The sequence below is a fragment of the Manis pentadactyla genome, chromosome 19 (genome assembly GCF_030020395.1).
Source record: "Manis pentadactyla isolate mManPen7 chromosome 19, mManPen7.hap1, whole genome shotgun sequence".
Taxonomy (NCBI): Eukaryota; Metazoa; Chordata; class Mammalia; order Pholidota; family Manidae; genus Manis; species Manis pentadactyla.
This window is the reverse complement of record NC_080037.1, coordinates 15,398,024-15,425,093: the sequence shown is the minus strand read 5'-3', so window position 1 is coordinate 15,425,093 and position 27,070 is coordinate 15,398,024. Positions and strand designations below refer to the sequence as shown.

Below are 27,070 nucleotides of genomic sequence, written 5' to 3'. Positions count from 1 at the left end.
GAAGTTGGAGATTGATCTTTAACTGAAAAATGAATAAGACTCTGTTGACTGGCTGTCTTTCAGAAGGGTGTACACCAGAGTGAAGGTGTTGTTGATTGGCAGGCTTTCAAAGTATGTTTATAATTCAGAGTTGTTATGAAGTAGGATGGATTTAAAACCAATGCAAGTTGTTACTTCTTGCTATAGCCAAACAGCAATCCATCTTTTCCAAGGGGTTAGGAATGCTTTTATTTTCAGGTCTAAAATGAAATTAAAAATGAATATTCCAAATGGATGTACGTAGTCCTGAAACAGTCACTATTAAGTTGAGAGCGAGGGCACCAGAATGAGGGAGCCCAATAAAGCAATCTAAAGGACTGTGTCTGGAAAAGAACATTGACTAATTCCATCGACACAGAACCCACCAGGAACAAATAGGTAAGAAGCCTTAGTTTTTGAAAGAATCTTTTTGCTAGGAAGCCATGAATGTGGATTTTTATCAACTGCAGGCCTCCAACCTTCCATGATTACAAGGTTGGCATGTTCCCCAATGTCTGCCTCCAATGAATCGAAGAAGAAAAATAGGGAAAAATGTCCTGGAGAGCAGAGCCAGGGGCCATGGAGAATGATGGACAAAGCACTTCTTTCCAGAGAACAGAAGCAGGGCGTATTCCGAGAACTTCTCCCCCGACTCAGTAGGAACCCTCGCAATGCCTGCCTGGATAGATTTTGCCACTGCTACGGAATAGTAACTCAGGTGCCCTCCACTCTCTTTTCTGAATGGGACATTTTAATGGTAGTTTATCTGTCCCTGCTGCATCACTGTACATAGACTGAGGACATGTAGTCCTCAAGAACTTGACCCCCAGTGTATCTCTCTTTAAGAACTTTTAGAGAATGACACTCTACAGAATAAATGTATGTATCTAAGAAGAGGGATACAAAAGTAAAGGGTGAGGAAATAAATCAATGAGGTTTTGTTGTTGAAACTACAGAAGTATAGTTGTAAAAACAAATTAATACAGTACTAAAACTAAAATCTCATGATATTCACAAGATATTTGGAGCTAAACCAGTAGCAGTGGACATTCAAACAGTGTTTGGCAGAATAGATTTTTGCGGCATTTACAGTTTTTCGCAATCAGTCTGCAGTTTGGGGCTTTAAACTGTAAAAGCATCCCAGTCCCATGTGGACTAAGGAACACCAGTGTATGTCAAACCAAGCTTCTAATCATCTGTCCCACATCTTAGTCCTCTTAACAAAAGCAGTCAGGAACAGGGAAGAGAATCGGTCAGAGGGAGTTCTGGCCTCTTGGAGTCACATAGTTTGACAACAGGTTTTGTGCTCCCTAAATAGGTGGCCTCAAGATGGCTTTACATTTATTAATTACCTAAGTTCTGATCATGACTTCAGATTTCAGAGAGCAAAGATAATGGCTTTCTCCACTGCTGTAAACTGAATGTTTATATCCCCTTCATATGTTGAAGTCCTAATCCCCAGTGAGATGTGTTTGGAGGTGGGGCCTTTGGGAGGTAATTAGGTTTAGAGGAGGTCATGAGAGTGAGCCCATGATGGGATTAGTATCCTTGTAAGAGAAAGAGACCAGACCTCTCTGTCTCTCTGCTGTGTGAAGATACAGCCAGAAGGCCAGCCACCTGCAGGTCACGGACAGGGTTCTCACCAGAACCTGACAATGCTGACATCCTGCTCGTGGACTTCCAGCCTCCAGAACTGTGAGAAATTAATGTTTGTTACTTAAGCCACCTATGGCTTAAACAATGGAATTTGATAGAGCAGCCCAGTCGAGACTTCTACAGAAGGGCGATGGATTTTATTTATAAACAAATTAAAAGTCATGGAAATGCTTGGTTTTCTTATAATTGAAGAAACAACAGAATGGAATTTTTTCTAACCTGACAGCAAAGGAGATAATTTAAAAGGTTGGTGTCTGAAACACTTGCCTCTAGGAATCAATTTTGATCAGAAAATGAAAGAGGAATTAAAGTGTTTTGAGATCCTTGCTGTGGTCTTACTCTCAGAAAGAAGCAGTAAGATTGAAGCATAATAAAGGCAGACCAGGTTCCTTAAGCTGAAGGAAGAAAGAAGTTTCCTTAGGAGAAATGTTGAAATTTTAGGCATTTGTTATGAGGCAGATGTAACAAACAAACAAAAATGAGATTTGGTAGTATGGGCTAGAAAAGGAAAAGGTGTAGCTACTTAAAATAATGTGGGGAAGGGAAGGGGATTTTTAGTTGCTTATATATCAGAAAGAATGACCAAGGATCAAGAAATCCACCAGAGGAAGGCGGGCAAGATCTCAGAGAGCAAAGAATTCTTCTCAGACTGAAAAGAATCCCCCCTGAGGAAACAATCAGGAAACTATTGATATGGATCCTTTCAAAGTTACCGGTAGAGTCAGTAAATACAATTGGAAAACCAGGCATTGAAGACTGAGCATTATTAGGTGACCTTTGTGGTGACACAGCTACAGTGAGTGGGGGATGAGTTATTGCCTATGCGTTGAAGGAACACGCCCAATCAGGAATATAAAGGAAGGTACAAGGAAGTTAAAATATGGAAGGAAAGTCAGCCAGAACAGTGATTAACAGTGGGTCTGCATTACATGTCAGTCTGGTGGGAGAATACCTCCTGGATAGAATTACCCAACTTCCACATTCATATAGCACAAATTATTTAAGCCCTGGAAAATTTCAAAGTGGAGGAGGGATTCTGCCTTGTGGAGGCATGGGGGAGAGACAGACCCTTATAGAGAGAGAGGCTTTAGGAGGCTCACAGCCCTTTCAGTGAGGAGTGTGTGCAAAGGGATTCTCCAGCTTGTACACCTGGAGGAAAGGTCTGTGAAAGTCAACTTTCATCGTTCCAGCGATTCCGAACAGAGGCCATGCTGCAACCATGATACAAGTCTAAGGAGCCTGTTGTCGTGAATTTATCACTAATTCATTCATTCGGGTTTAGATCTTTAGAGGGAGCTCATTTTCAGTATCATATTACAGTTCCAGAATTACAAGTAAAAAGGGGAAATCAAGTTACAACTCCCGGAGTCCTAAAGGAACCTCATCTATTCTCAGCTGCACTTCCTGAAGGGATCCCAACTCTACCCAGGCACTGCAGTGACAATGATAAACGGAGGATGGTTTTCACATTTTAATGATTGTGAACTTCTATTTTATAGTATTTTAATTTAACATAAGGAGATTTTTACTTTATTCCCTGCAGATTTGATGATGAAAGTGACTTTTAATCAAATTTGAGGCATCTCTAGGTTGACTCACGACAGAGCATCTTTATTGTATCATTTTGTTTTATGCACTTGCTGTGGTAAGCAATATTGAGCTACGTGTCTCAACATAATTTGAAATAGGAAATAAAGTAAGGAGAGACTTTGCATCCTAGGATAAGATGGGTTTAGAGTTCATTTGATTAGTATAAAATTTGACCCATGTCAGCATCTTCTGGTGACGAAATTTAAATTACACAGTACGGACTGCAGAGGATAAACCAAAGAGGGGGTAGGGCTCCACGAAGACAGGAGCTGGACCATCATGAGGGACTCTCCTCTGTGTGTGTGTGTGTTGGGGGGTGGAGGGGAGGTAGTTATACCTCTGTTTATTTCAGGTTTAATGGTTAAAAAATCAAAGTACTGGAGAACGTTAGAAGAGCACTGCTTTTCCCTTTCTCCTAAAAATCTTCTGCTAACGTAGCAGTCTGGACTGTTTGCCCCGTCTTCCTTGCTCCTGTAGGAGAACTGAGTTATCTGATGGGTAGATGGCCTCCATGATTCATAGTTCTCGATTGCGTGGAACTGATCCCCTGAAGGCAGTGAGCTCCAGATCAGTTAGAGGCAGGAATCCTGTCCTCTATTTCTCAACGTTCCAGTAGGCAGGCTAGCCCAACGTCTAGACTTGAAATGGGGCAGCAAGGCCCTCTCATCAACAGATCTAAATTCATGTTTTCCAGTTGGCTTTATTAGCATTAAAGCTGATATTGCCATCTCCCTCTGGGTCTGATTTGTCAAATGGATCTGAACATGACAGGGCAAGAAAAAGATACTATTTACTGCTTCCCTGAACATCAACACTACCCCTGTGCACCCCAGCTTGGGTGGCTGACCCCAGAGCTCCCTCCCTTTATGACAAACAAATGCCTACCTTAAAAGTAGACTTAACCCTAATTTACATTTCCCATAAAATACAGGAACAGCATGTAGTAGAAAGGTCAGAAATCTGAAGTGAGGGACACCTAGATTAGAACTCTGGGTCCATCATGATGTGAATGTGAACACTATGAACCATCTTTGCTGACCTTGTTTATTTTGACAAGACCATACTGAATTTTAAGTTAGACACATAAAAACCACCTGGTACTATGCCCAGATGTTCAACAGTAGATTATTCTTGTTAGTATAGGTAGTGACTTGTTAAGCAAAAGCAAACTTTCGAGGTAGCATATACATTGTAATGTAACAGTGTACTTACAAATGTTAGTTCCTTTTAGGTCAGTCTTTGCTCCTGAAAAATGAGCATTAGAATCCAAACTAAAGAAGTTTTGCTGTATTTGTTAAATAAATGTGCAGTGTAAAAATCTTATAAAGGAAAATCTGTCAAGGGAAATTCGTAAGTTTCCTTGCTTGAGAAAGATCTAGTTTGTGTTCCATTATTTATGATAACATGTTTAAGATCGGGTTTGAGATCACATTGGGTGGCTCAGCTGTTCCTCCTGTGCATCAGGAATGTTGGGCACTGCATCTTCTTAAAGCGAAAAGCAAAACCTCTTCTCCTTCCGATCCAGCTCAAGATGGAGTTAGAGTGCATTGGAGCAAAAGTGGAGTAGGGATACGAACCAAAGCTGGGCTTTGCCTGCTGCCTTCTAAGGTTTATCATGTGACTGGTAATTGGGAAAGCTCAGTAGAACCAGCTCATTGCATCTGGGTTAAAATGTATGTAGAGTTATAAACATTGGCACTGGCCTCAGCTGAGGAGGGGCACCATGTTTATTCTAGAATATGGCATGATAACGATCCAACTTCAGTCTATGATTTATTTTTTAAGACTAAAAATCAAATGACCCACATTAGAAGGCTTTTATTAAAACCTCAGGCATGTAGTGCTTATTTGACTTTTAGATGAAGTCAACGAGAAATGTAGGTGAGTGAAGGGTAGAGAAGGTTTAAAAAAACCCTCTTGTTAACATCAAATCAATTTTAGAGATTTTGTAATCTTTGAAAGAGTGATATTACTGGACCAAACGATAGTCTCTCTATAAAGAAAACGCTATACCACTTCTCAAAGTATTTCTTAATATGCATCTAAAGTTTCATTGTTAAAGAGTCAAATTTTCCAAATCAGAGAAAAGTATTACTTCATAGTTCCCAAGTTTCCAATCACTTAACGTATGAAACGTTGCAGCTTAAGAGTCAAACACTGCAAGTGAAAAGCATCTGTTTGATGTCGGCGAGGTCTCGGGCAAATTCAGTGTTAAAAGACTCTTTGTGCTGGTCTTTGAAAATATATCACTTTATAATAAATCTCTGGGCTCTGACACACTCAGTGATGAGGTTTGCTTTATAGACTTATGCAAGCGGATCTGTTTGCTGCACCTGGCTCTCTGGGAGATGAAAGTGGCAGATTTTAAAATCTAAACTAACACGCCATTTCAGATGTAGGTGCTGACCTAAGTATCTTTATTTTCTTTACATTCGGAATACACATTCTCAGAAGAGAGAAGTCTCCTGGCCTATCTGACTCTATATTTCCTCTCCATTTCTGCAAAAGAAGGTACTAAATTACAAAAGAGGCAAGGAATTAAAACTGCTGACATATTAATTATAAAAGTTTCTGAGACTGTGTCATTATAGCACACGGTTTTGAGTTTGCTGGTACAGTTATTCCAGCCACCATGGGGGCCAGATGCTTTACACAGAGGATGCATTCAGTGTAAAATATTCTATTTTAGAGTTGCCTCAGGACATGAAAACCACAGTAAAAATGGACATTTTACTTAGTATTGAGGAGTATCGTGAAGATGTTAGACACCTATAAGTAACACACTTCTTTAAGAAAGTTGTATTATACATTCACCGTGAAACTTTTGGATACCACAGATAAGCACAAAGGAAGTGAATCCCACCACTAGACATGGCCACTTCGGCATACATTAATCTCTTGTACACACACACACACAAATACTTATGTAGGGCTTATTTTTTAAAAAGTAACAAAGACAACTTAATATATTGTTCAAGAGAGTGGTTTTATCATATAATGATATGTTAAGAACATCATTCAATTTCTCTCTCACTTTCTGTAGTATATGTGTATACACACATGTATTCATTTTAATGAGTGTGTAATATTCCATGATGTGGCTATTTCACAATAAAACCATTGTCCAGCCAAATAACTAGCTGATCACCAATGACTTGCATAAACCCTGAGTCTTCTTACCTATTTTATTCCCTTTACCTCCCTCCAAGGAAACTGTCCATTATCATGAGGTTTCTGGGTTTATGTGCATCATTCCCTTCCTGTTTTAGAAACAAACTATACACACACACACACGCACACGCACACACACTCTCTCTCTCACACACACATAACCTTGCACACATGCTTATGAACAGACACAATGCAAGGCTTATTTTTCCTGGTATCTGGGTTTTATAAAAAATAGAATCTCTTGTTTGTGGCCTTTTTTCTTTAATCACTTAACATTATGAATTTTTTAATGTTCTTCCATATTTTTTAATGTAATTCATTCCTGTGTAATATTCATAGTGTTAAAATACCACTATTTATATGCATTCTGCTATTGACAGACATTTGAGTTACTAGAGGTGTGTGTGTGTGTGTGTGTTGCTCTTACAAACTTCACTGACATGAATGTTCTTGTGCATGTCTACTGATTCATGAACACAAATATCTAGGAGTGGAAATACTGGATCACAGATTATACTAATGTTTGGTTATACAATAAAATGTTAATTTTCCAAAGTGCAGTGCTATGACACTGTACTTTAATTAGCATTCCCTTCCTGACTAGTGAAGTTGTGCATCTATTCATGTTTTTAGAATTTGGGTATTTTCTTTTATAGAGTCTGCTAATATCTTTTACCCATTTTCCACTGACTTTCTTCTTCTGTTTATTTAATTGTAGGAATTTTAAGTAATACATTGTTTGTTGAAAAAAATTGGTAACAAATATTTTCTCCCTTTAATCCTCTGGCATACTGTTTATTCTCTTTATGGTGTCTTTTGATTAATAGAAACTCAATTTTAATTTAGTCAAATTTATTATGTTTTCCTGTTATTATAGCTAGCACCTTTTGTGTAGCACCAATTTTGTTTAATAAATATTTTTGCTTACTCCACAGTAACAAAGATATTTTCCTGTGTTCACTTCCAAAAGTTTAAGCTTTATTACCTTTTATAGTTAGGTCTACGTTTTATCTAAAATTGATTTTTGTGCATGGTGTGGTAGGATTCAAGATTCACTTTTTCCATATGGATATTCAGTTTACATAGCATTACTGAAATAACCATCCTTTCCTACCACACTGCTCCGTTTCCTTGGCCATAATCTAGTTGCCACGCATATGTGAACCTGTTTCTTTTCCTCTGTTTTCTTGACCTAGTCTTATGTCAATGGCTGAAATTATTAAATAGTATATTTTTGTAATGGGCTTTGAGGTCTGGTAGCATAAATCTTCCAGCTTTGCATTTCTTCTTATACTTAGTCTTTTTATTATAGACTCTTTGAATTTGCTTATAAATTTTAGAATCAGCCTGTCAGTATCCACTTAAAAAGTTGACATTTTGATTGTAATTATATTAAATGATACATCCATGTGGAGAATTGATGCCATTACAGATAATGACTTTTACTTTTCATGAACCTGGTACATATTCTTCCATTTATTTAAGATTAGTTTCTCTTAATAATGTTTTTGGCTTGTATAACTGTTTGCTTTTAGTTTTTAAGGTGGAGATTTTGTACACCTTTTATCATATTTATTCAGAGATGTGTGTTGTTTTTTTTTATGTGGTTGTAAATGTTTTAAATATAATTTTCTCTTTGTTGCTGGTGTATAGTAGTACAACTTGTTTTTATTTATCTGGTATATGGAAAACTTGCAAACTTCACTTAATATTTCTAATGATTTGCTATACATTGTTGAGTGATCTATATTTAAAATAATTTGTGTCCAAAAATTGCAGTTTTTCTTCATTTCCAATTCTTATGCTTTTCATTTTCTTTTCTTGCCTGTTGCCTATTGGTCTCCAGTTCAATAGAGTGACAAGGGTGAACAACCCTGTCTCCATTCCCAATATCAAAGGGAAATCTTTCAATAAATCACAAGTAAATAGCATGTAAATATTTTATCAACATGCTTTGTTATATGAAGGAAGTTTCCTTCTGTTCCTGTACTCTTAAGAGTAATTATCATGAGCAGATATTGAATTTTATAGTTATACATGTATTTTATATATGTATCTATAAGGATGATAAAAATGAAAGAATATCTACATGAAGTTTCCCCTTTCTCTTAATGTTATAATCTGCATTGACTGAGTTTTGAATTTAACTCACTTGGTCATGAAGTACTTACCTATTCTTTTTATGTATTGCTGGATTTGGTTTGCTAATATTTTCTCTAGGATCTTTTATTTTCACAAAATAAATTTATAATTTTCCTTTTTGTAATGTTCTTATCAGGTTTTTCTATCAAAGTTTAATTGCATCATAAAATGAGTTAGGAAGTGTTCCTTTTTTCCTATTTTCTGTTAGAGCTTTTATAATATTGGTTTTATTACTTCCTTAAGTGTTCGGAAGAATTCACAAGTGAAACCATCTGGGTTTATAAGGAGTTTTCTTTGTGGGGAGGTTATTTAATAACTGATTCAATTCCTTAATAGGTGAAGGGCTATTTTGATTTTGTATTTATTCTTGTGTTAGTGTTGGTGTGTTTTTCAAGAAAAGTGTACTTTCTATCTAAATTTTCAGGTTGATTGGCCAAAAGTATTTGTATTTTTCTCATATTTTTAATATCTGTACAAAATGTAATAATGACCCTTTTACCAAAAAGCTAATTTAAACTTCCCCACCTTAATAATCAATGTCATTAGTTTTGCTAATTTTCCCTTTGAAATAACCATCTTTGGTTTTGTTAATCCTTCTGATCCCACATATGCTTTCATATTTTAATAATTGTGTTAATCTTTATTATTCTCCACTCTTTTCTTTGTGTTTCTTTTGCTATAAGTTGTCTACTTGTTTAAGAGAGATATTCAATTATTGCTTTAGTCCTTTCTTCTTTCCAATGTATGTATTTAAGGCTGCATGCTTCTCTCTAATTATGGTTTCAGATCTATTCTACAAGTTGTCATGTTGTAATTGCCATTTAATTTAAATTGTTTCTCAATATCCATTGTGATTGTTCTTGATCTATGAGTTAGGTAAAAGTATATTACTAATTTTCCAAACATTTGGGGATTTTCCAGCCATATTTTTGGGCAGTTTTTTTTTAACCTCAATTCCATGGTGGTCAGAAAATATATTGCATGATTTCAAGCTTTAAAAATGTTTGAGGTTTGCCTTACAGCCCAGCATATTGTTGCTTTTAGTAAATGTTCCATGTACACTTACAACAAATGTATATTTTGTTATTATTCTAGTTTATCAATTAGATCAGTTTTCTTAATGTCTTTTTCAGATATTCTATATCATTACTGAATTTTTTGGTCTTTTTATTCTAGTTTATCTTTCTAAAATACTGAATTAAAGTTTTTTGCTGCTATGATTGTTGATTTCTCTATTTTTCAATTAGCTTTGTTAGTTTTCGGCTCACATACATTGAGGCTATGTTAATAGATGCATACACATCTAGAATTGTACATTCCTGGTTAGTTGACATTTTTAACATTGCAGTTTCCCTTCTTTAAAGCAATGTTTCATGCTTTCAAATCTGTTTGATTAAAATATCTTCATAATCATTTTTTAATTACCATTTGCATAGCATGTCTTTTTCTACCTTTTTGATTTTAGTCTATTTACTTTATGCCATTACTGATCTATTTGTCTGTATTTCCCTATTTATTTTCTATTTATGTGATCTTTACTATAAAACTTCTCTCCTTTTTTTCAGATAAAGCATTTTTTTTAATTCCACTTTCTTTCTGTTGGCTTATTAATTACATATTCTTTCCTATTCTCATAATGGTTACTCTAGATGATGCAATACAGATCCTTGGCTTATTACAATTTTAATGTCGACTAATAATTTTGTTACTTTCCTGACAATACAAAGACTTAGAACACTTTACATTACTTATACCTCTCACACCATTTTTTGCTATTTTTGTTATGTATTTTTATTCAATATATATTTTAAACTCTATAAGACATTGTCATTATCATTATTTAATATAGTCTGTATTTAGTTTATATTTATCCTTTTAATTTATCATATTTATCCTTTTAATTGCTCATCACCTCTTCATGCATTTCCATATTTCTATCAGGCTGTTTCCTTCTACCTAAAGTCCTTTTTTATATAGTTGCTTTCCAGTTAGTTAATTGGTGACAGTTTCTTTAAGTTTTGTATTGGAGAGGTGACTATAGTAGATGGTCTAAAAATGTCTTTATTTTGTTTTCATCTTTAAGAATATATACTGCATAAAGAATTCTGCATTGGCAGAATTTATTTTCTTTCAACACTTTGAAGATATTATTCAGTTGACTTATACTCTGTTATTCCTGTTGAGAATTCAGTGTCCAATCCTATTGTTTCTTTAAAAATAGTGTCTTGTCTCCCTGATATTCTGTTAAAACTTTTCTCTTTCTATTTGATTTTCACCAGTTTTAATATGATGTCCCTAGAAGTGAATTTCTCTCTTATCCTACTTGGTGTTCAAAGCACTTCTTGAATTTCTGGTTTGATTAATTCAAATATTATTTCTGTTCCATTTGCCATTTTTTTCTCCTTATGGAACTCCAATTTTATCCAAAGCCCTTTTCACTGTGTGCCATATATTTACCCTCTTTTCTGTGTTTTGTTTAAATTTTTAACTCTGTGCCTTAGTGTGTATATTTTCTGACTATCATCCAGTTTGCCAACCCTTCTTCAGCTACATTTGATCTGATACTAAAACCACTTATTAAATTCTTAATTTAGGCCCTTGAATTTTCACCTTTGGAATTTAACTTTTCTCCTTTTATATATATACAATTTTATGCTGGTATTCCTGATTTTTCAGTTACAACTATTTTATCATCTGTCTCTGAAATTCACTCCAATATTCCATCTCTTGTGCATTCATTTTTTTTCCTTTTTTTTTCTTGATTTTCATTTGTATGTTCTTGTCTTTTAGAAATCCTGACATTTCAAAGGAAAACTTGAGAAATAATTTGATGCTTTGGATGATATTACCTTTCTCCAGAGGGTTAACTTTGTTTCCTTAGGAAGTTAGCCTAAGAAAAAGGTATCATAGTCCAATCATACCCTAAGCAGATTTAATTAGTTTTCAGTCTTTGTGAGATTTTTGTCCATGGCAATTGGCTTTTAGCACTAGTGTGAATCCCTTCAAGGATGTAGCTTATATTTCTCATGTTTAGCAGAGCCCTGCCTCCTTGGTATTTTCCAAACTAAAATTTTTATTCCCCAACCCAGTAAGACTGAGGGAAGCTTTGCTCACCTTAGTGGCTTCTTCACTCATGGCTTACAAATCAGCAAACATCTTGAGGAGAAAAGTGAAGATGAGTGTTGCCCTCACCCCTCTGCTCTTCCCTGATTCTATCTTCTTCCCTCAGGTTCATGAAACCTTGGTAATTCCCCAGTTTGAGAACCAATGTTTAAATTTGTCCAGTGTTTCTAGTTGATCTCGGATGGATGATTGTGCTGCCATAAGCTAGCCTGAAGCCATTACTAAATTTTTTAATGTGAAAGAATCAATGAAGTACTTCAAATCACAAAGCAAAAATATGATAAGAATGATATTATGAGGTATAACATGAAGGATTTAGAGAACAGATCAAGGAAACCTAACACAAGAATACATTGAGGGTAAAAAGTAAAACGCATGAAGAAAGTAAAATAATTTAACATGGGAAAATCACCAAGGAAGAAATTGTTTTCTCTATGTTGAAGAAAGAGCCAAATCTAAAGTTTATATATGCACAACGTCTTCCAGGACGGGATTAGACAAGAAACATCTTGTATCCTTAACAGAATTTCTGAACTCAAAGTCTATAAAGAAACATCTTCTAAGCTCCCAAGCAAAGGAACTTACCAGCTATTAGGGAATATAAATTAAAACCACAAAGAGATGTCACTTCACACTCACTAGAATAGTTATAATAAAAAAGGCAGATAATATCAAGTGTTGGAGGAGATGTAGAAAAATGAGAACCCCCATACACTAATTGGTGGGAATGTAGAATGGTGTGGCTGCTTTGGAAAATAGTTCAGCAATTCCTCAAGAAGTTACACATAGAGTTACTATATAACCCAGTAATTCCCACTCTTAGGTATGTAGTAAAGAGAAACGAAAACTTGTGTCCACATAAATGCTTGTACATGAATGTTCACAGAAGCATTATTCATAACAGCCAAAAAAATGGAAACAGCCCAAATACCAACTGATTCAGTTTAATAAAATATGCTAGAACCATACAATGAAATCATACTGGGCAATAAGAAAGAATGAAGCATGGATGAACTTCAGAAATAGTGTAAGAAGCATCACAACTGTCCAAAATATGGTATGATTCCATTTACATGAAATATTCAGAACAGGCAAATCTCCAGAGACAGAAAGTCGATTAGTGGTTGCCTAGGGCGGGGACAGTTTCAGGCCAATGGGAAGTGACAGAACAGATACGGGGTTTGTGCAAGGAGATGAAAATGTTCTAAAATTAATTACGGTAATAGCTGCATATATCTGTGAATATAGTAAAGCCACTGAATTATATATTTTAAAGGGATAAATTACATCGTATGTGATTGTCTCAATAAAGCTGTTACCTAAAATTAGTGACCTGGAAAGAATATTAAGAAGTTACCTACAAAAAATATGGACATCTCATTGAAATACTGAGGGATAGAATATAGTAAAATAGCCCCTGTAGAAAAGCAAGATGAGATTATAAGCCAATAAACTTACATCTAACCAAGATGCCATTCACCTTTCAAGCAAGAGTTGAGACTATGGAAGGACCAGGGAGTAAACATGATGGTTACTGCCTTTTCAGCTGCTTTAGCAAATCAGTTACAAAATGATGTAATGTCTTGCATACAATAGGAGTTTTTTTCTTTTATCATCCATGTATAATTGGAACTGAAAGTACTTGGTTAATATGAAGGGTGCATATCAGGGAGAAATGTGTTTTCTAATACAGTGATTCAGGGACATAGACTCCCGCCATCGTGTGCTTACATTCTCTCGTCATCTCACCTTTATCATCCACATTCAGCCAGTCTAGAGGAGAAGGATCAGACACCTGCTTTTTAAGAGCATTGGCTCAGAAGTAATAAACATCACTTCTGGTTGCATGTCATTGGCGAGAACTAGTCGTATGTCCAGGACTATAAGGAAAGCTTAGAAATTCTGTTACTTCCTGGATGGTCACTTTCCAGTGACAGTTCTTCTATATCGTTGGAGGAACACAAACTTTGTTGGTCTGCTTCATGTCTCCTACCTACCATACCTGACAAAAATTAGAGAAAAAATAGTTATGCTAATCAATAAGAAGTGAACCAGAATAGAGACTTTAAGACAGAATTAACAGAGATAATAATGAAAAGATAGTATTGGAACTTAGTGCTTTTGAATGGATAAGGGATGTGCAGGATATGTTCATAGCAGGCATTTAGAGAAGGGATTTACTACAAGAAAATTATGGTAGAACTTTAGAACCAAAATAATGAAATCATATAAGACAAATTTAGATGTTAGGTTAAGTACTATGTAAAGGCATTCCAAATATCTTTTAGGGAAGGAGAAAGGAAAAGTGAACATATTTTAAAACATCTTTTTGGGGTACAAAATCTTAAGAGAATAATAGTTGTTTGTTGGGGAAATATCAGTGTATTTTGATGAAAGGAATAGTTGGTTTCATTCTTTCAAACAGTTTGATAGGAATGCATGATTATTAAACTAGAAATAGAATTGTTAGTTATATAATAATTCTAATAGTATGGAAAACTATAGTAAAACTTTCAAATACCCTTTTACTCACAACAGCAGAAATTTTTTTTAAAAAGAGGAAATAGTAAATTAAAATGAATGATAGAGTTAATATATCAATCATTACAATAAGTATAATTCATTTGAATTCTCTTGTTAAAAGCCTGAACAGTCAAATTGGTATTAAAAAGGACCCCAAATATATGTTACAAGGAATATAATTAAAACAAAAAGAGAAAAAAGTTATATTAAAGGAAGGGCCAAACAGATGTCATACAAATACAAAGAGAAATGAAGAGTGGAAATACAAATATTAGGCAGTCATTAAGAGAACTAATCGGGATAAAGAACGATGTAATTAAATGTTTGACAACAGTCATAACCTTTATGCACCAAACAACACAGTAGCAAAATAACTAAAGCAAAATGATTTGAATTAAAAGAAAAAACTTAATAAAAAATAAAATGCATCTTTCTCAGGACTGGAGAGACTTAGTAGGCTCTAAATAGCACTAACATAAAGGAATTAAATAATATGATAACTTCATTTAATACATGTATGTACATAGATAGAAAAAGCATTATACTCTCAAATGGAGAATATATTTCTTGAATGTCCATGGAGCATTTGCAGAAATTATTCATATTCTCATCCACAAAGAAAAATATAATTTTAACTTCTAATTTTAGATTTTAAAAATTACATGGGCTACATTCTTTGATCATAATCATTCAAAAAAATTAAAAGATGATTCTTAAGGACTTGAAAGCACTTCAGATCCCAAGTCATAAATACTTGGAAATTAAGATACATGAATTCAAGAATCCTTGGATAGCAAAGAAAATATCCAAAAGGAGTATAAGCTATACAGAACACCATGGAAAGGAGAATTTATCATAATCCATGGGGCACAGTAATAACTGTATTCAGAGGAAAAGGAATAACTTTAAATGTCTTCATTATTAGAGAAAAAAAGGTGAAAAATAAACGAGTTACCACCAACCTCTCCCCTCCATAAGTAAGGTTCAAAAGAATTCAATTATGTTTTTATATATTATTGAAATGACCTGAATGAGCCTATACCTCAGTCAGGGATTCAACTTTAAAATCTAAAATCCTGCCTGTTCCTGTCTGATTTGTCACCACCTGGTGGTGAACACCTACTCAAGCTTAGCTATCAATGGAGAGGACTTTGAATCGTGTTTCTACCTAGGTCAACAGGACAGAACAATTCAAGAGCTGTTATAGTTAGTCGCCTCATTTCTTGGAGCTGATACAAGGAGAATGTGCTAGGAAATTGCTGGTGTATGAACTAGCTCCTGAGTCAGGGAAAAAAGATGGGGGTAGGGTGGATGGGGGTGGAATATTTCTGAGTTTAAGTAAACTTTCAATTGTTAATATTCTTTAGAAGTTATAAGGCACTGGTTTAATTAGTTATACTTGTTTTAGTCGTACTCATTAGTTTTCACACACTCCAAATTTTAAGTGAAAAATGATCATTTAGGCATATCAGCTACTTTGTTTCATTGAGTTGTCTCCCACATTTTTCTTTTCTTTTAATTACTGCCATACATTATCTCCAAAGCCAGAACCTTTCAAGAGCCAGCCTGCATCCAGGCCTGAATCATACACTTTTGACAAAAGGGTCAGTTCTGTTATAACAGCGAATATTTATCATTGGTGACGATGTCAGAGAAAAAAACGGAGAAACTGGATTTCGAGACCACCAGTTAGGTAGACAGAGGCAGATTTAGATACCTCATTTCTTTTTTTTTTTTTCTGGACACATCTGATAGTTTCTAGTCAGTTGAAAATAAATTCTTCCAGTAAAGTCCTTTATGAACAGCTAAAAAAAGCTTTTGGTTAATTAATCCTTTTTATTTAACCTAGGATTGCACAACAAAGGCAAATATTGAGGATACTTACCTATTTGGGGAAAATAACCTCACACATTTTCCAAAGAATTCATCCGCACCTGCTGGCTTTATCCCTATGGCTCCAGGCTGACCCCATTGTCTCTGGGTCTGTCTCTGTAACATGTGGATACGAATGTGTGATTGGGTAGGTGGTGGGCAGTCAAGAGTAGTGTGAGTGGGATTCTGGACTAACATGAGCTTTTAGATGTTCTTTTCTCCTGTTTTTTAAAAGGTGAGTGTGTGAACCACTTCAATGGCTCCTACTGTTTTCCGTTGCATTTTACAATGCCTGTGTGAGCTCCAGGAGGGAGCACATTTAGTGTGCGTGCCATTCAATTTATATTATACTAGAGCAAATGATTACAGTAACTGAGAGGAAAAAACTGGAAAATAAGTCCCTGATGTAAAGCTGCTCACAGGGCCAAAACGGTAGTGCCAGTTCTGATTGCAGTACCTTAGACACATTACATTGCCAACAGCCTTTTAAAAAATATATAATTTATTGCTGGTTTGGGCAGGCATATTAAAAAATACTGCTTTTTAATCAGCCCATTGTCTTTGTATTACATGTTAATATTGAAAGTTCCAATTTACCTTTGCTAATTTTTACCTTTTTTTGTTCTTAAATGAAGGATGTTAATGGCAACAAATTGGGCAAAAGAGAAAGAATGCCTGGAGGGCTGACTTAGCATGGGTGTGGACCTGGGCTATATATAGCCTTTCTACAATTTTCTAGCTAGTGTTCCTTTCCTTGGTTACATGAATTAAAGGCAGCCAGCCAATCACTCAAATAATAAAGGCTTATTACTTTCTTCTTTTGTTGAAGTCAGAAATCCAGGTCTCATGAAAGCCTTGAAATAAAGAACATGATACCTGCTAGGAGTTTTCATGATACATCAAGGAGTTTATGAAGAGATGAATCATAAATAAATGTTAAGTCATGATACAATAGATATACAATAGCCCATTACATAATGACAAAGAAAATTTTTTGCAAAGCAATGCCTGATTGTTACATAAACTGCATATGCAAGTATTAGGATAACATTGAAAGTACATGAAAGATAAATAATTCTGTGAAAATGGTTCCTGTTAATGGCTGTGTCAGAGGGGGATCAAAGTGAATTTGTGGATGAATTACTTAGTGCTGGAAAATACCACCCCAATTATTCTTTGAAAATAAACTTCAAAGTTGCAGCAAAACTGGTTCTTGTATAGTAGTTACCTGTGAGCATTCATAAACCCTGGCATTTCTTCTTAAACCAGAGCATGAATTTGGGGTGTTTTTTGTTTCCCAGACCCTAGAGGAATCTTCTGGAGTAACATAATCAGACTCAAGAGAATACAGAGTCATTTCAAACACAACACTCATTAATAACCCCTGCAATATACTGCTAATTTATTTATATCAAATGTACCCATCACTTAAACTTAGGACATTTTCCAAAGAGCTAATAACATGAAAGTTCTGGCCAAAGTCAATAACAACAAAAAAATAACCTTAGCCGACCCTTATCTACTTCAAGTACAGAGATTAAATAATTTAAGTCCTGGATGAAGCCCCAGGAAGCTCAGCCTTTGCCAAACCAGAAGAGCTGAAATGTGGACAGGATATGCCTTATCTGTTAAATATAACTATGCCTAGAGGGAACTACAAAATCAGTATCTCTTAAATGCCTCTTGATTCAGGCCTTGTGCTGCCTCCTTTACTTACAGTATGTCGTTTATTGAATATTCCTCTGAGGACCTCTGATTTATTCATTCATTCAGTCATTGATTCACTAAATGTTTGTTCCCATTTTGCAGATGAGAAAGCATGCTCCTAAGCTTCAACAAGTAATTTTCCCAGTATCACCCAGCCAGGTATTAACTTGCAGAGAGGAAATTTGAAGCTAGATGGATATGAGTCCTAAGTCATGTTCTTTCCTCCATTGAGGAGCTCTCAAACAAGGGCTTCATCAGAATCATCTGGAGCCTCTACATATATTTCTGATTCTAGATCATTTAAATGGAATTTTCTGTTTTAGGGTCCAGGAATTTATGTTAACAGTGGTTTCTGTGTGGTTTTGATATGTAGCCAGGTTTAAAAACAACTAAAACACAGCACACTAATTTCCCAACTCAGTACAGTAATTGCCCCAAAACACTTAATAATTGATTCATTGGACAAATATTTATTAAGCACCCACCATATCCCTGACATTATTATAACCATGGCAGTGAACAAAAATTCCTGCCCTCATGAAGCTTACATTCTACTGTGGGAGTGGAGACAGGTTGCAGGGGACAGAAAAATGCATGATAAATAAGTTATGCATTATATTGGGAGATGGTAAGTGCTAAAGAAAAAAAGTGACGAGTGTAAGCGGATCAGTGGTGGTACATATTAAAAGTGGGGGGGGTCAGGGGGGTCTTCCCTGTGAAGGCAATATTTGAAGGAGGTGAGGAATGACTACGTTTAATGAAATGGGAGACCCTTGTCAGGTTTTGAGCAAAAAAGTTACATAAAGGGACAAAATAAACAAAGGATGCCATTTATAAAGGCCAGAAGATTTTGAAAGATTTCTATTCCAGACTCTATATGGAAAGGCAGGGTTTTTTTTTCTACATTATTCCAGAAAAGCTGTTACAATTTCACATGAAAGGAGGCTTCACTATTCTTTAATTACCCATCCACTTCATTCAACCATTCATTAACCAAATATTTAATAAATCCACAGCCTACCCTGTGTTAGGTGCTATGCCAACTGCAGACGGCTTTATAGGATTTATGACTCGGCCCCCAAAGTGCTCGCAGGCCTCAGCAGCAATGTATGTGGTCCAGGTTGCCTGTGAAGTAATTGTTTATTCCCAACCTAATTACTTCCATTGTAATTAAACCCCTTTCCTTTGGCTGATTGTCAATTGGTGATGTAGTCAGTCAAAGCAGTCACCCGCTCTGTGCCTGTGACAAAGTATGGCTGGCTGTCCCTTCCAAAGGTATATTGGGAGGGAAAGGTCTTGAATGGACAGGTTTATCTGAATGGGAAGATGAGAAATTATTGTAGAAAAGAAAGTGTGTCAGAATGGGAGGACATGGACAGTAGAAGCTAAGGAATTTCTCTTGTTTCCTGGGATTGAAGGTGGGGGTAACAGAAAAGATACTGCTTGAGCTTTAGGAAAAAGGAAAGAAGCATGAATCTAACTAGTGGCTTTTACTTATGTGGTTTATATTTTGAATTTATTTTGTTGCCATTCAGTAGGAAAATTCTTTAGAGCAATAGCAAAACATGCAATGGAAACATGACAAAGAAAAAAATCTTTATATGGTGACTAACTCTTTTAAAATGATGACGTTTGCAGACTTCACAGGTAGTGGAAATAGTGTGGTAATGCACAACATAACAGAATTAACAGTCATCTCAGTTTTCTTACTCAGAAGGAATAAATAATCAGGGACCAAAAATCTGATTAATATCTTAACCATGTTTTAACACAAGGACATTTCTAGGGGCCACATTTAAAAGATTTTTCTTAGTACTTTACCTCTAGGTCAATTAATATGCTAACTTTATGGCATAATAATGATTTTGTTTTATAAATATGTCAAATTAAGGTATGATTGTAGCATATTCTATCTCCCCCACTCAATTTTTTTATTCCTAAATATTTAAACTGATAAACTGAATTTTTACAAGGCATCTTGATTATAAATGTATCATAATCATAAACATATCATACTGTGAAGAGGCAGAAAAATCTGATAAAGACATCATTTTCTAAATATGGTCTTGTCATTTTATTTTCAAGAATAAAGAAAGTTAGAAATATAACTAGAAATCATAAAGACACCAAACTATTAAACTATTATCTCCTTGAAGTGACAAAGATAAACATGATTTGTTAAAGTTCCTCATATGAGATATAAAGCTTGGTTGAGAATTCAAGTCTGATAGAGTACAAATCACAAGCTTAGATTTGCTGATGGAGAAATGGGACATGATGTCTAAATTCAGAACCCCCTCAGATCACTAGCAGAGTCCAGATGGAAGAACAGCAATGTGAAACCAAAGTGTATACCTCTCTCAGCCAGAGATCTGAGCATACCATGGTAAGGGAAAACAAACAAGAAAAGAAAAGCTTACTTTGTCTTATATATATACTTGGTGCTAGTATTTCTGCACTTATTAGGTGCTTTAAGACAGCATTTTTTAAAGATTCTATTGGCTTTTCCAAAAACAGTGGGACTGGAGGAGTTTTCTCTCGAGAGCTAACCTGTGCTAGTCCCGTAGCACAAGTGGGCTTGAACATATGTCCACTGATTCATGCTTTTTAAAGTGTTTCTCGTCTGAAGGCAGTTTTCTCTGGGCATTTTCTATATTCCTAACCAGGAGGTCAGCTCCATGAGATTAAAAGATTACAGTCTTTTCTTTTTGACTTTCTAAGTGTGAACTTAAAAGCATTTGAAAAATATTGTTAATAAAAAGACTGTACAGGTAATTGGAGTGCAGAATTGATTAATGTTTATCTTTAACACTTTATAAAACTGAAATGCAAGTTTCTTTCATCCTTACTAGACTCCTGTGAAGAGCATACTGGCCTTATATTTGACCGTTTCCCCAGTGCAGTAATAGATGGCCACCTGCCCAGAAATGAATTCCAGTACCACAGGTACACCAAAGGTAAACCTTTAAAATCTCTTGAGAAGAGTATGATTCTATGTCAGGAATGAGGTAGAGCTTCAAGTATGAAGGAATGAAGAAATCAGCAAGTCCTTTCTCCCTAACCCAACTATAAAACTAGACCAATCTGACCAAAAAAAAAAAAAAGCATTCTAGTAATCTGGAAATAACCAAGCAGTCTGCCAAAACCAGCAGCTTTGTTGTTGGGGCGGGGTGGTGGGGGTGGTTGCCTCTCTTTGGAGAGGAAGGAGGGAAACACACACCCAGAAGCAGCTAAGAAAAGCCTGCAGCAATTCTAGTATGCAGTTGCCATCCCTGTTGGGATGTGAGGGGTATACCAGAAGACTAGACAGGGAGATCCTGAAATGAGACAGCCACGGGGGGCCTTGATACATCCTTGGCTGTCTGGAAGCCTATACTCATGAAGTAAAGCCCAGCAGAAAGTAAGAACTAGGGCAACTTGAAAACTGTCCAGACTTGGAAGGCACTTCCCAAACCAAACATAGATCTACCAACAGAAAGTAGAAGCTTTAGAGACTTGATCTGCTGGAGTACAGCCTGTGACCAGTCATTGGCTGAGCGCTAAGATACGCAGACACAGGGTCACCTCTAGGAAACCATGCTAAAAAATGAAAATAAGATTTTTTTTTTCAACTCTGAGCAGAAACATCACTAGCCACATACTGCAGGGGTGATAGGCTCTGTAGATTAAGTCTAGGCTAGTTAATTTTTTTACATTTTTTAATTAAATAAAATAAATTAAGCAACAAAAGCAGCAACTACAAAAACCCACAGGAGAAAAAAAATAAAATGAGAATAAGAGTTGTTATATTATCTAAAATGTCCAATTTTCAAAAAAAGTTATGAGACATGCAAAATGCAGAAAAATATGACCTATACTCAGGAGGAAAAAAATACAGACTCTGAAAACAACTCTGAGTTTGATTTAACAAATATAGACTTCAAAACATCTATTATTAATATGTTCAAAGAATATTTTAAAGCCAACAAAAATTATGCTGACAGTGACTCAATATAGGGAACATTGATAAATCTATTAAAAAGTACCAGATGATAATTCTAGAGTTGAAAAATACATTAGCCAAAATGAAATATTCACCAGTTGGGATCAATAGCAGATCTGACCTAAATGAAGAAAGAATCAGTGAATCGGAAGATGGGTCAATACAATTTATCCAATCACAGAGAGGAAAAAAATTGAAGACAAATTGATCAAAGCCTCAGAGACCACTGTGCCACTACCAAGCATATCAACCTATGTATAATGGGGTATCCCAGTGGGAGAGGAGAGAAAGAAAGGGGCGAAACAAGTATCTGAAGAAACTATGGCTGAAAACATCCCAAACTCTATTAAAAAACATTTATCAGTGGATCTAAGAATATCAGTGAATTTCAAGTAGGATAAACATGAAGAAATCCTTACCTAGATGTTAAACTATTGGTTAAACTGTTGAAAGCCAAAGAAAAAGAGAATATTTTAAGAAACTTCAAGAGAAAAACAACTTTAGTGTCAGGAGCTGAGATGCCTAGCAGAGGCATCATTAGTTGGGTAAGCTGGAATGGATGTCAATCCACGAACCTGTTTACCCAGATCCTAGATCTTACACTAAATACAAATGAATACTTGGGCTCCTATCTTTCATCCTGATGCTTGCATGTATAGCTTTGAGTAAGGGATTTTATTTACATTTTTAGATACCTTTGAAAAATAAATTAATGAAAGAGAATCCATAAATGAAAAAGTCTATATACAACTTGACGTTGACCAAGTCAAATGATCAATATAACAGCAGGACTGATTATTTTTATAATGTTCTAAGAAGTGAAAATTCTACCAAGAGCTGTGATAAAATTCTAGGGAAAATGTCTTGATAACCACAGGCATCCCATTCTCCCACAAATGACAACAGACAGACAAATATCGAGTCTGCATGGTCCAAACAGGTGAGAACAGCATAGCCATGCCTTTTGCCAAGTTGCCAAAGTTTAATGAATTTAGCATTTGAAAACCTGCGTTTAAATGGTTAGGCGGATTATGAGAACAAAGTGTACAGCTGGTTCCAAACAAAAACAGAAGCCTTGTAATTAACAAAATGCTCAAGGTCAAATCTGTACCTCTTTATTCAATTTCAACAAGTAAACAAACAAAAACCAAAATTCTCTGACTTTTAATACCACGTGTTCAGACTATTTGGTATATTTTGCTCTCCACATGAGCTCACTTTGTGGATAATTAGAAAGTTAAGTAATTGCCTAGAAAAGGTAAACATTTGTTAAAGTCTGTAAGAAGAGGCTTAATTTATTTGATACAACTGCAATATAATAGCGGTTTGTATTAACACACAAATCCTTCTTGTGTCTATCATATGATGTCATGTGGACCTGCCAACACATACTTCCTGATGTAAGACTTTTCCTGTGTACTCCATTCATAATAATCAGAACCTACATTGTGATATCATTTTTTCCCTACACTCTGAATAAATAAACAAAAGGTATTGACTTTGATTTATTTGTCTTTTCCTTAGGCACCTGATGATGACACTTCAGAAGAGACAATTTACTGGTGTGATAGAATTAAATGACTAGTGACTGAGAAGGGGGGACATTTTCAGCTCTAAATTAACAAACTTAATTCCTTCAGATTTATGCTCTTATTTTAGTTTCATGATGTGCCGCTGAACATGTGTTTCCAAGTGTTCTTCCTTTTGTGTGTTCTTTTTTCTCTAGCAGAATTGTTTCTCTGTAATCAAGAGCTGTACACCCCACCTCTTTCTGTATGCCCTACGGGGCTTTTTGAATGTGTTTTGTAAGTATTGCTGACCACCTAGCTATAAAGGCATGGGGAGGAACTCAGAGGTAGGATTTTGAACAAAAATACAACGCAGTGGGATGGTGGAGTCAATTATTTCTGGCACTGAAAACAGCATGCCCAAATACATATTTAAATAGGAATGCATGCTGTTTGTGTGGGGGCACAACAGCCTGATTTATTGGGGGTGAGAGTGGGATACAGGAAAAGACCCACAATTTATAAAATAGAAAATGTGGCCTGCACCATTTATCTGAAGAAAACTTGTCATGTGAAAGACTTAGTTTTGTAATTTTTTTTTAATCTTAGTGGCATTAATCATGGTTCAGAAGGTAGGTTCTATTCCTACCTTGAGTTTTAAGGATTCATAGTCCTCCAGAGCAGGCAAAGAGATGGATTTTCCTGACATTACCATATAAGATGATCCATAATGCCTCTCTAAAAGCTCACATGCCCTTCAGGCTTTGAAAACTGATTTTAACATTATTATTATTAGTAATAGTAGTAGTAGTAGTATTGTGTACTATTCTTCAAAGAGTTAACTCTCCTTTCTTCAGTATTAACTCAACAATTAAAGTTATTTTTCCTAAATCATTCCTACTGCCCCTTAAATCTCATGAAAACCTTTATGTAAGTCTAAAAGAAAATATTGGGATTTTCAAAGACAGTTTTCAGCATATTTTCTCTTCTCCTCTCCCTCCTTTCCCTGCAGCTGGACCCCAACACCCTTCCTTGTCTCTGTCCACACTTCTTCTGTATTTTGGAAAATTTCTTAGAACGAGACAGACAAGACTCTCTTGACCATTCTCACTCTATAGCAAGCTTTCTCTTATTTCAAATGTCCTTGACGCCAACATCTATAACTACCACACAGGTCCTGCTTTCCCTGTGTGCTGCCTGCTAATTATCCCCCAGATGGCTTTAGCCCTTATCTCCCCACGGATGTCGCAAGTTCCTCCTCTGCCCTCCACCTCTTAAGCATATCTGACGATTACTAACTAAACGCACAAACAAGGCAAAAGTATTCATAATTTTCTCTATGTTCAGAAATATGGACTACATTGTCTAATTTATATTCATAAATATGGAGTGTATTGTCTAATCTCTAATCTCTATTTTCCTCGTCTAATTTTAAGCAGTTTTTCCATTAAATGAAAATAGCAACGTCAATTGCAGGAAAGACTTTCTTCTAAAAGCAAATTATATATCTATTATAAATGTCAAAGATATTTCCATAGACTAGGCTAAGGATATGCTATCTATTAAGGTAAACTATAGGTAAATAAAATGGTATGTTTCATCTCACATTATAAATCAGTATAAATATTAAAATATTAACATAAAATTAAATATAACTCTAAATGCAATACAGAATTAAGGGTAAATTAAAAATATTACACCCATCTTAAAGCTCAAGATTCCAGATTCTGCTTTCCTCTGTACCCCCAAAGTACTACTCCAACTAAAAGAGCCTAGAAACCTTGAGCTTTCTTTCTGCCACTATTTGCTACTTTTTAACCTGAAATTTAAGTGTTTCCTTCCAGAGAATGGGAGCAAGCAAAACCAGAGTTAACCTCTGTGATCTTTCATCTTGACTAGGAGAAAAGAGTAATCCTTATATACTTTTTTGAAACACTTATGATACGGAATACCTACAATAAAATAATGTTTCCTGCAGTCCTTCTCCCCCTCTTTGGAGCTGGGTAATTTCCTACGAATTGGCCTCTGAGTCAATTCATCTTTCAGCTTTTTAAAGAAACAAAACATTAATTGGACTTGCCATTGTGCCTTCAACTATTTTGGTGACAATTTTCCGTGACAGGGAAAAAGAGTTGCTAATTCATTGCTTCAGGAAATGAAGGCCTAATAGCCTCACATCTGGTAAATTATGGCCTTCCGGCTCCTAGAGAAAGCAGCAGTGCGCACAGCATTATTTGGAATTAAGAAAAAGCAGTGAAGAAAATCAATTTTTACATTTGCAGTGGACTGTTTAAAAAACTAACGATTTACAAGCCAATAACATTTTCTTTATAAAGGTATCCATTGTCTAAGACATAGAATCAAGTCAGCCAGAGGATAAATTGAGCAAAAACCCTTCCAGAATCTCAAGGGAAACTCTGAGAGGTCACCGTGGACTTAGATCACGTGGCACAGTTTTGCCCCTAGAAGCACGGACCTGTGTAAATTACCACAAATGTAATGATACAGTCCTCTTCAAGTCCTCTGGGGAAAATGGCAAATAAAGATTGATTTTGCTTTGAATGAGGATCGTGTTGCAGACTGGATGGGAAATTCAGTTCAGCCCCAATTTCACAGAACACCCAGACAGTTCAATTTGCAGAAATAAAGATAGAGAATGGGGGCAAATCCCCCAAGGACATTTGCAGCCGCCTTCACTCTGAATTACAGGAGTTCAGGTACAGAAAATGAGATGTCTTACCTCAATTTCTGTCCCAGTAGGGAGGTTGGTGGTGAATGGCTTTTTTCACATCAATACCAAGCTGTACCACAGCTTTGTGGAACCACCCCAAAGACTGTTTGGATTTGTTCCTATCCAGTACCCAAGGGGAAATGAACTGCAGTGACCAAAGAGGAAAACTGGAGGGCTTCAGCCGTGGATATACGAGGTCTGGTGAAAATAAACCTGCCCTAGTAGGCGGCGGCCCTTGGAGTTAGGGCTTTTCCTGTCCTGGCAGAACGGCGACAGCATAGCACAGCCTAAGATTACTTCCACCTAATCCCCTGTAATCCCCAATTGGAACAATTAATTTTACAAGAGGTCATGCCCCTTTCTCTGGCATTTCTATTGAGAGCTTTAGGAGGTGGGCGCGTGTCCATTGTGATGCATTTCGACAGCTCCTTTCACGTAGAGCTGAAAACAGCCATTAATTTTGGTCAGCAAATTTTTGTGTTGTAAGTGTAGTTTATCGGAAGTATTTCCTTGATCACAGATCGCAAAAAACAGTATGTGCTTAGAGGGGGAGGGGAAGGGTGAGGATGACTGTGGATTTAAAAATCATGTTTCCTGCCTAAATCTGGGCCTTGTTCCATACAGTTGACACAAACAGGAAGTGAGGTGAATAGAAGCACAGCAGGTTCGCGTTAGGACGTCATGCTATGATCGGTCAGTTCAAGTCAGAACTGAGAGACAAAGAGGAAGCACCACATTTTAGGCTCAGACACGGGCAAACAGGAGGACAGAGCCTGCCTAGGGCTTCACACACCTGCTGCGTTAGATGCTAATTCCTCCCTCAGTTTGACTGTAGCTCAATAAATGACTCATGTTCCCATGACTGTTCACCTGAAGGTATTCAACAAATTGGCTTAAATAATTGATACGTTTAATCTCATCTCTTAAAACCAGAAAATTACCATCATGGTTTTTGAAAGTATCCTAGCAAATCTTTGAAAGTTAATTCAATTCACTGGCCTATGTCCAGAAATAAACGTGGGGACTTCAAATTATAAAGTTTTTCCA

The 27,070-nt window shown here is 35.9% G+C and overlaps 1 protein-coding gene across 5 annotated transcripts in view; it reads left to right on the top strand.

Moving 5' to 3' along the window:
* LYPLAL1 (lysophospholipase like 1) overlaps window positions 1–27,070 on the top strand; it is a 127,741-nt gene that overhangs the window by 67,157 nt on the left and 33,514 nt on the right. For 2 of the 5 annotated variants that reach the window (XR_008994966.1, XM_057495118.1), the window contains exon 6: window positions 20,655–20,759. Coding sequence is in view for 3 of the 5 variants with exons in the window: in XM_057495118.1 (XP_057351101.1) it covers window positions 20,655–20,759 (105 nt within the window). In the remaining 2 variants the exon portion in view is untranslated. Of the gene's footprint in view, window positions 1–16,072; window positions 16,214–20,654; window positions 20,760–23,308; window positions 23,857–27,070 lie in introns of those variants that run through there. The other 3 variants (XM_057495119.1, XR_008994967.1, XM_057495121.1) reach the window with 3 other exon arrangements.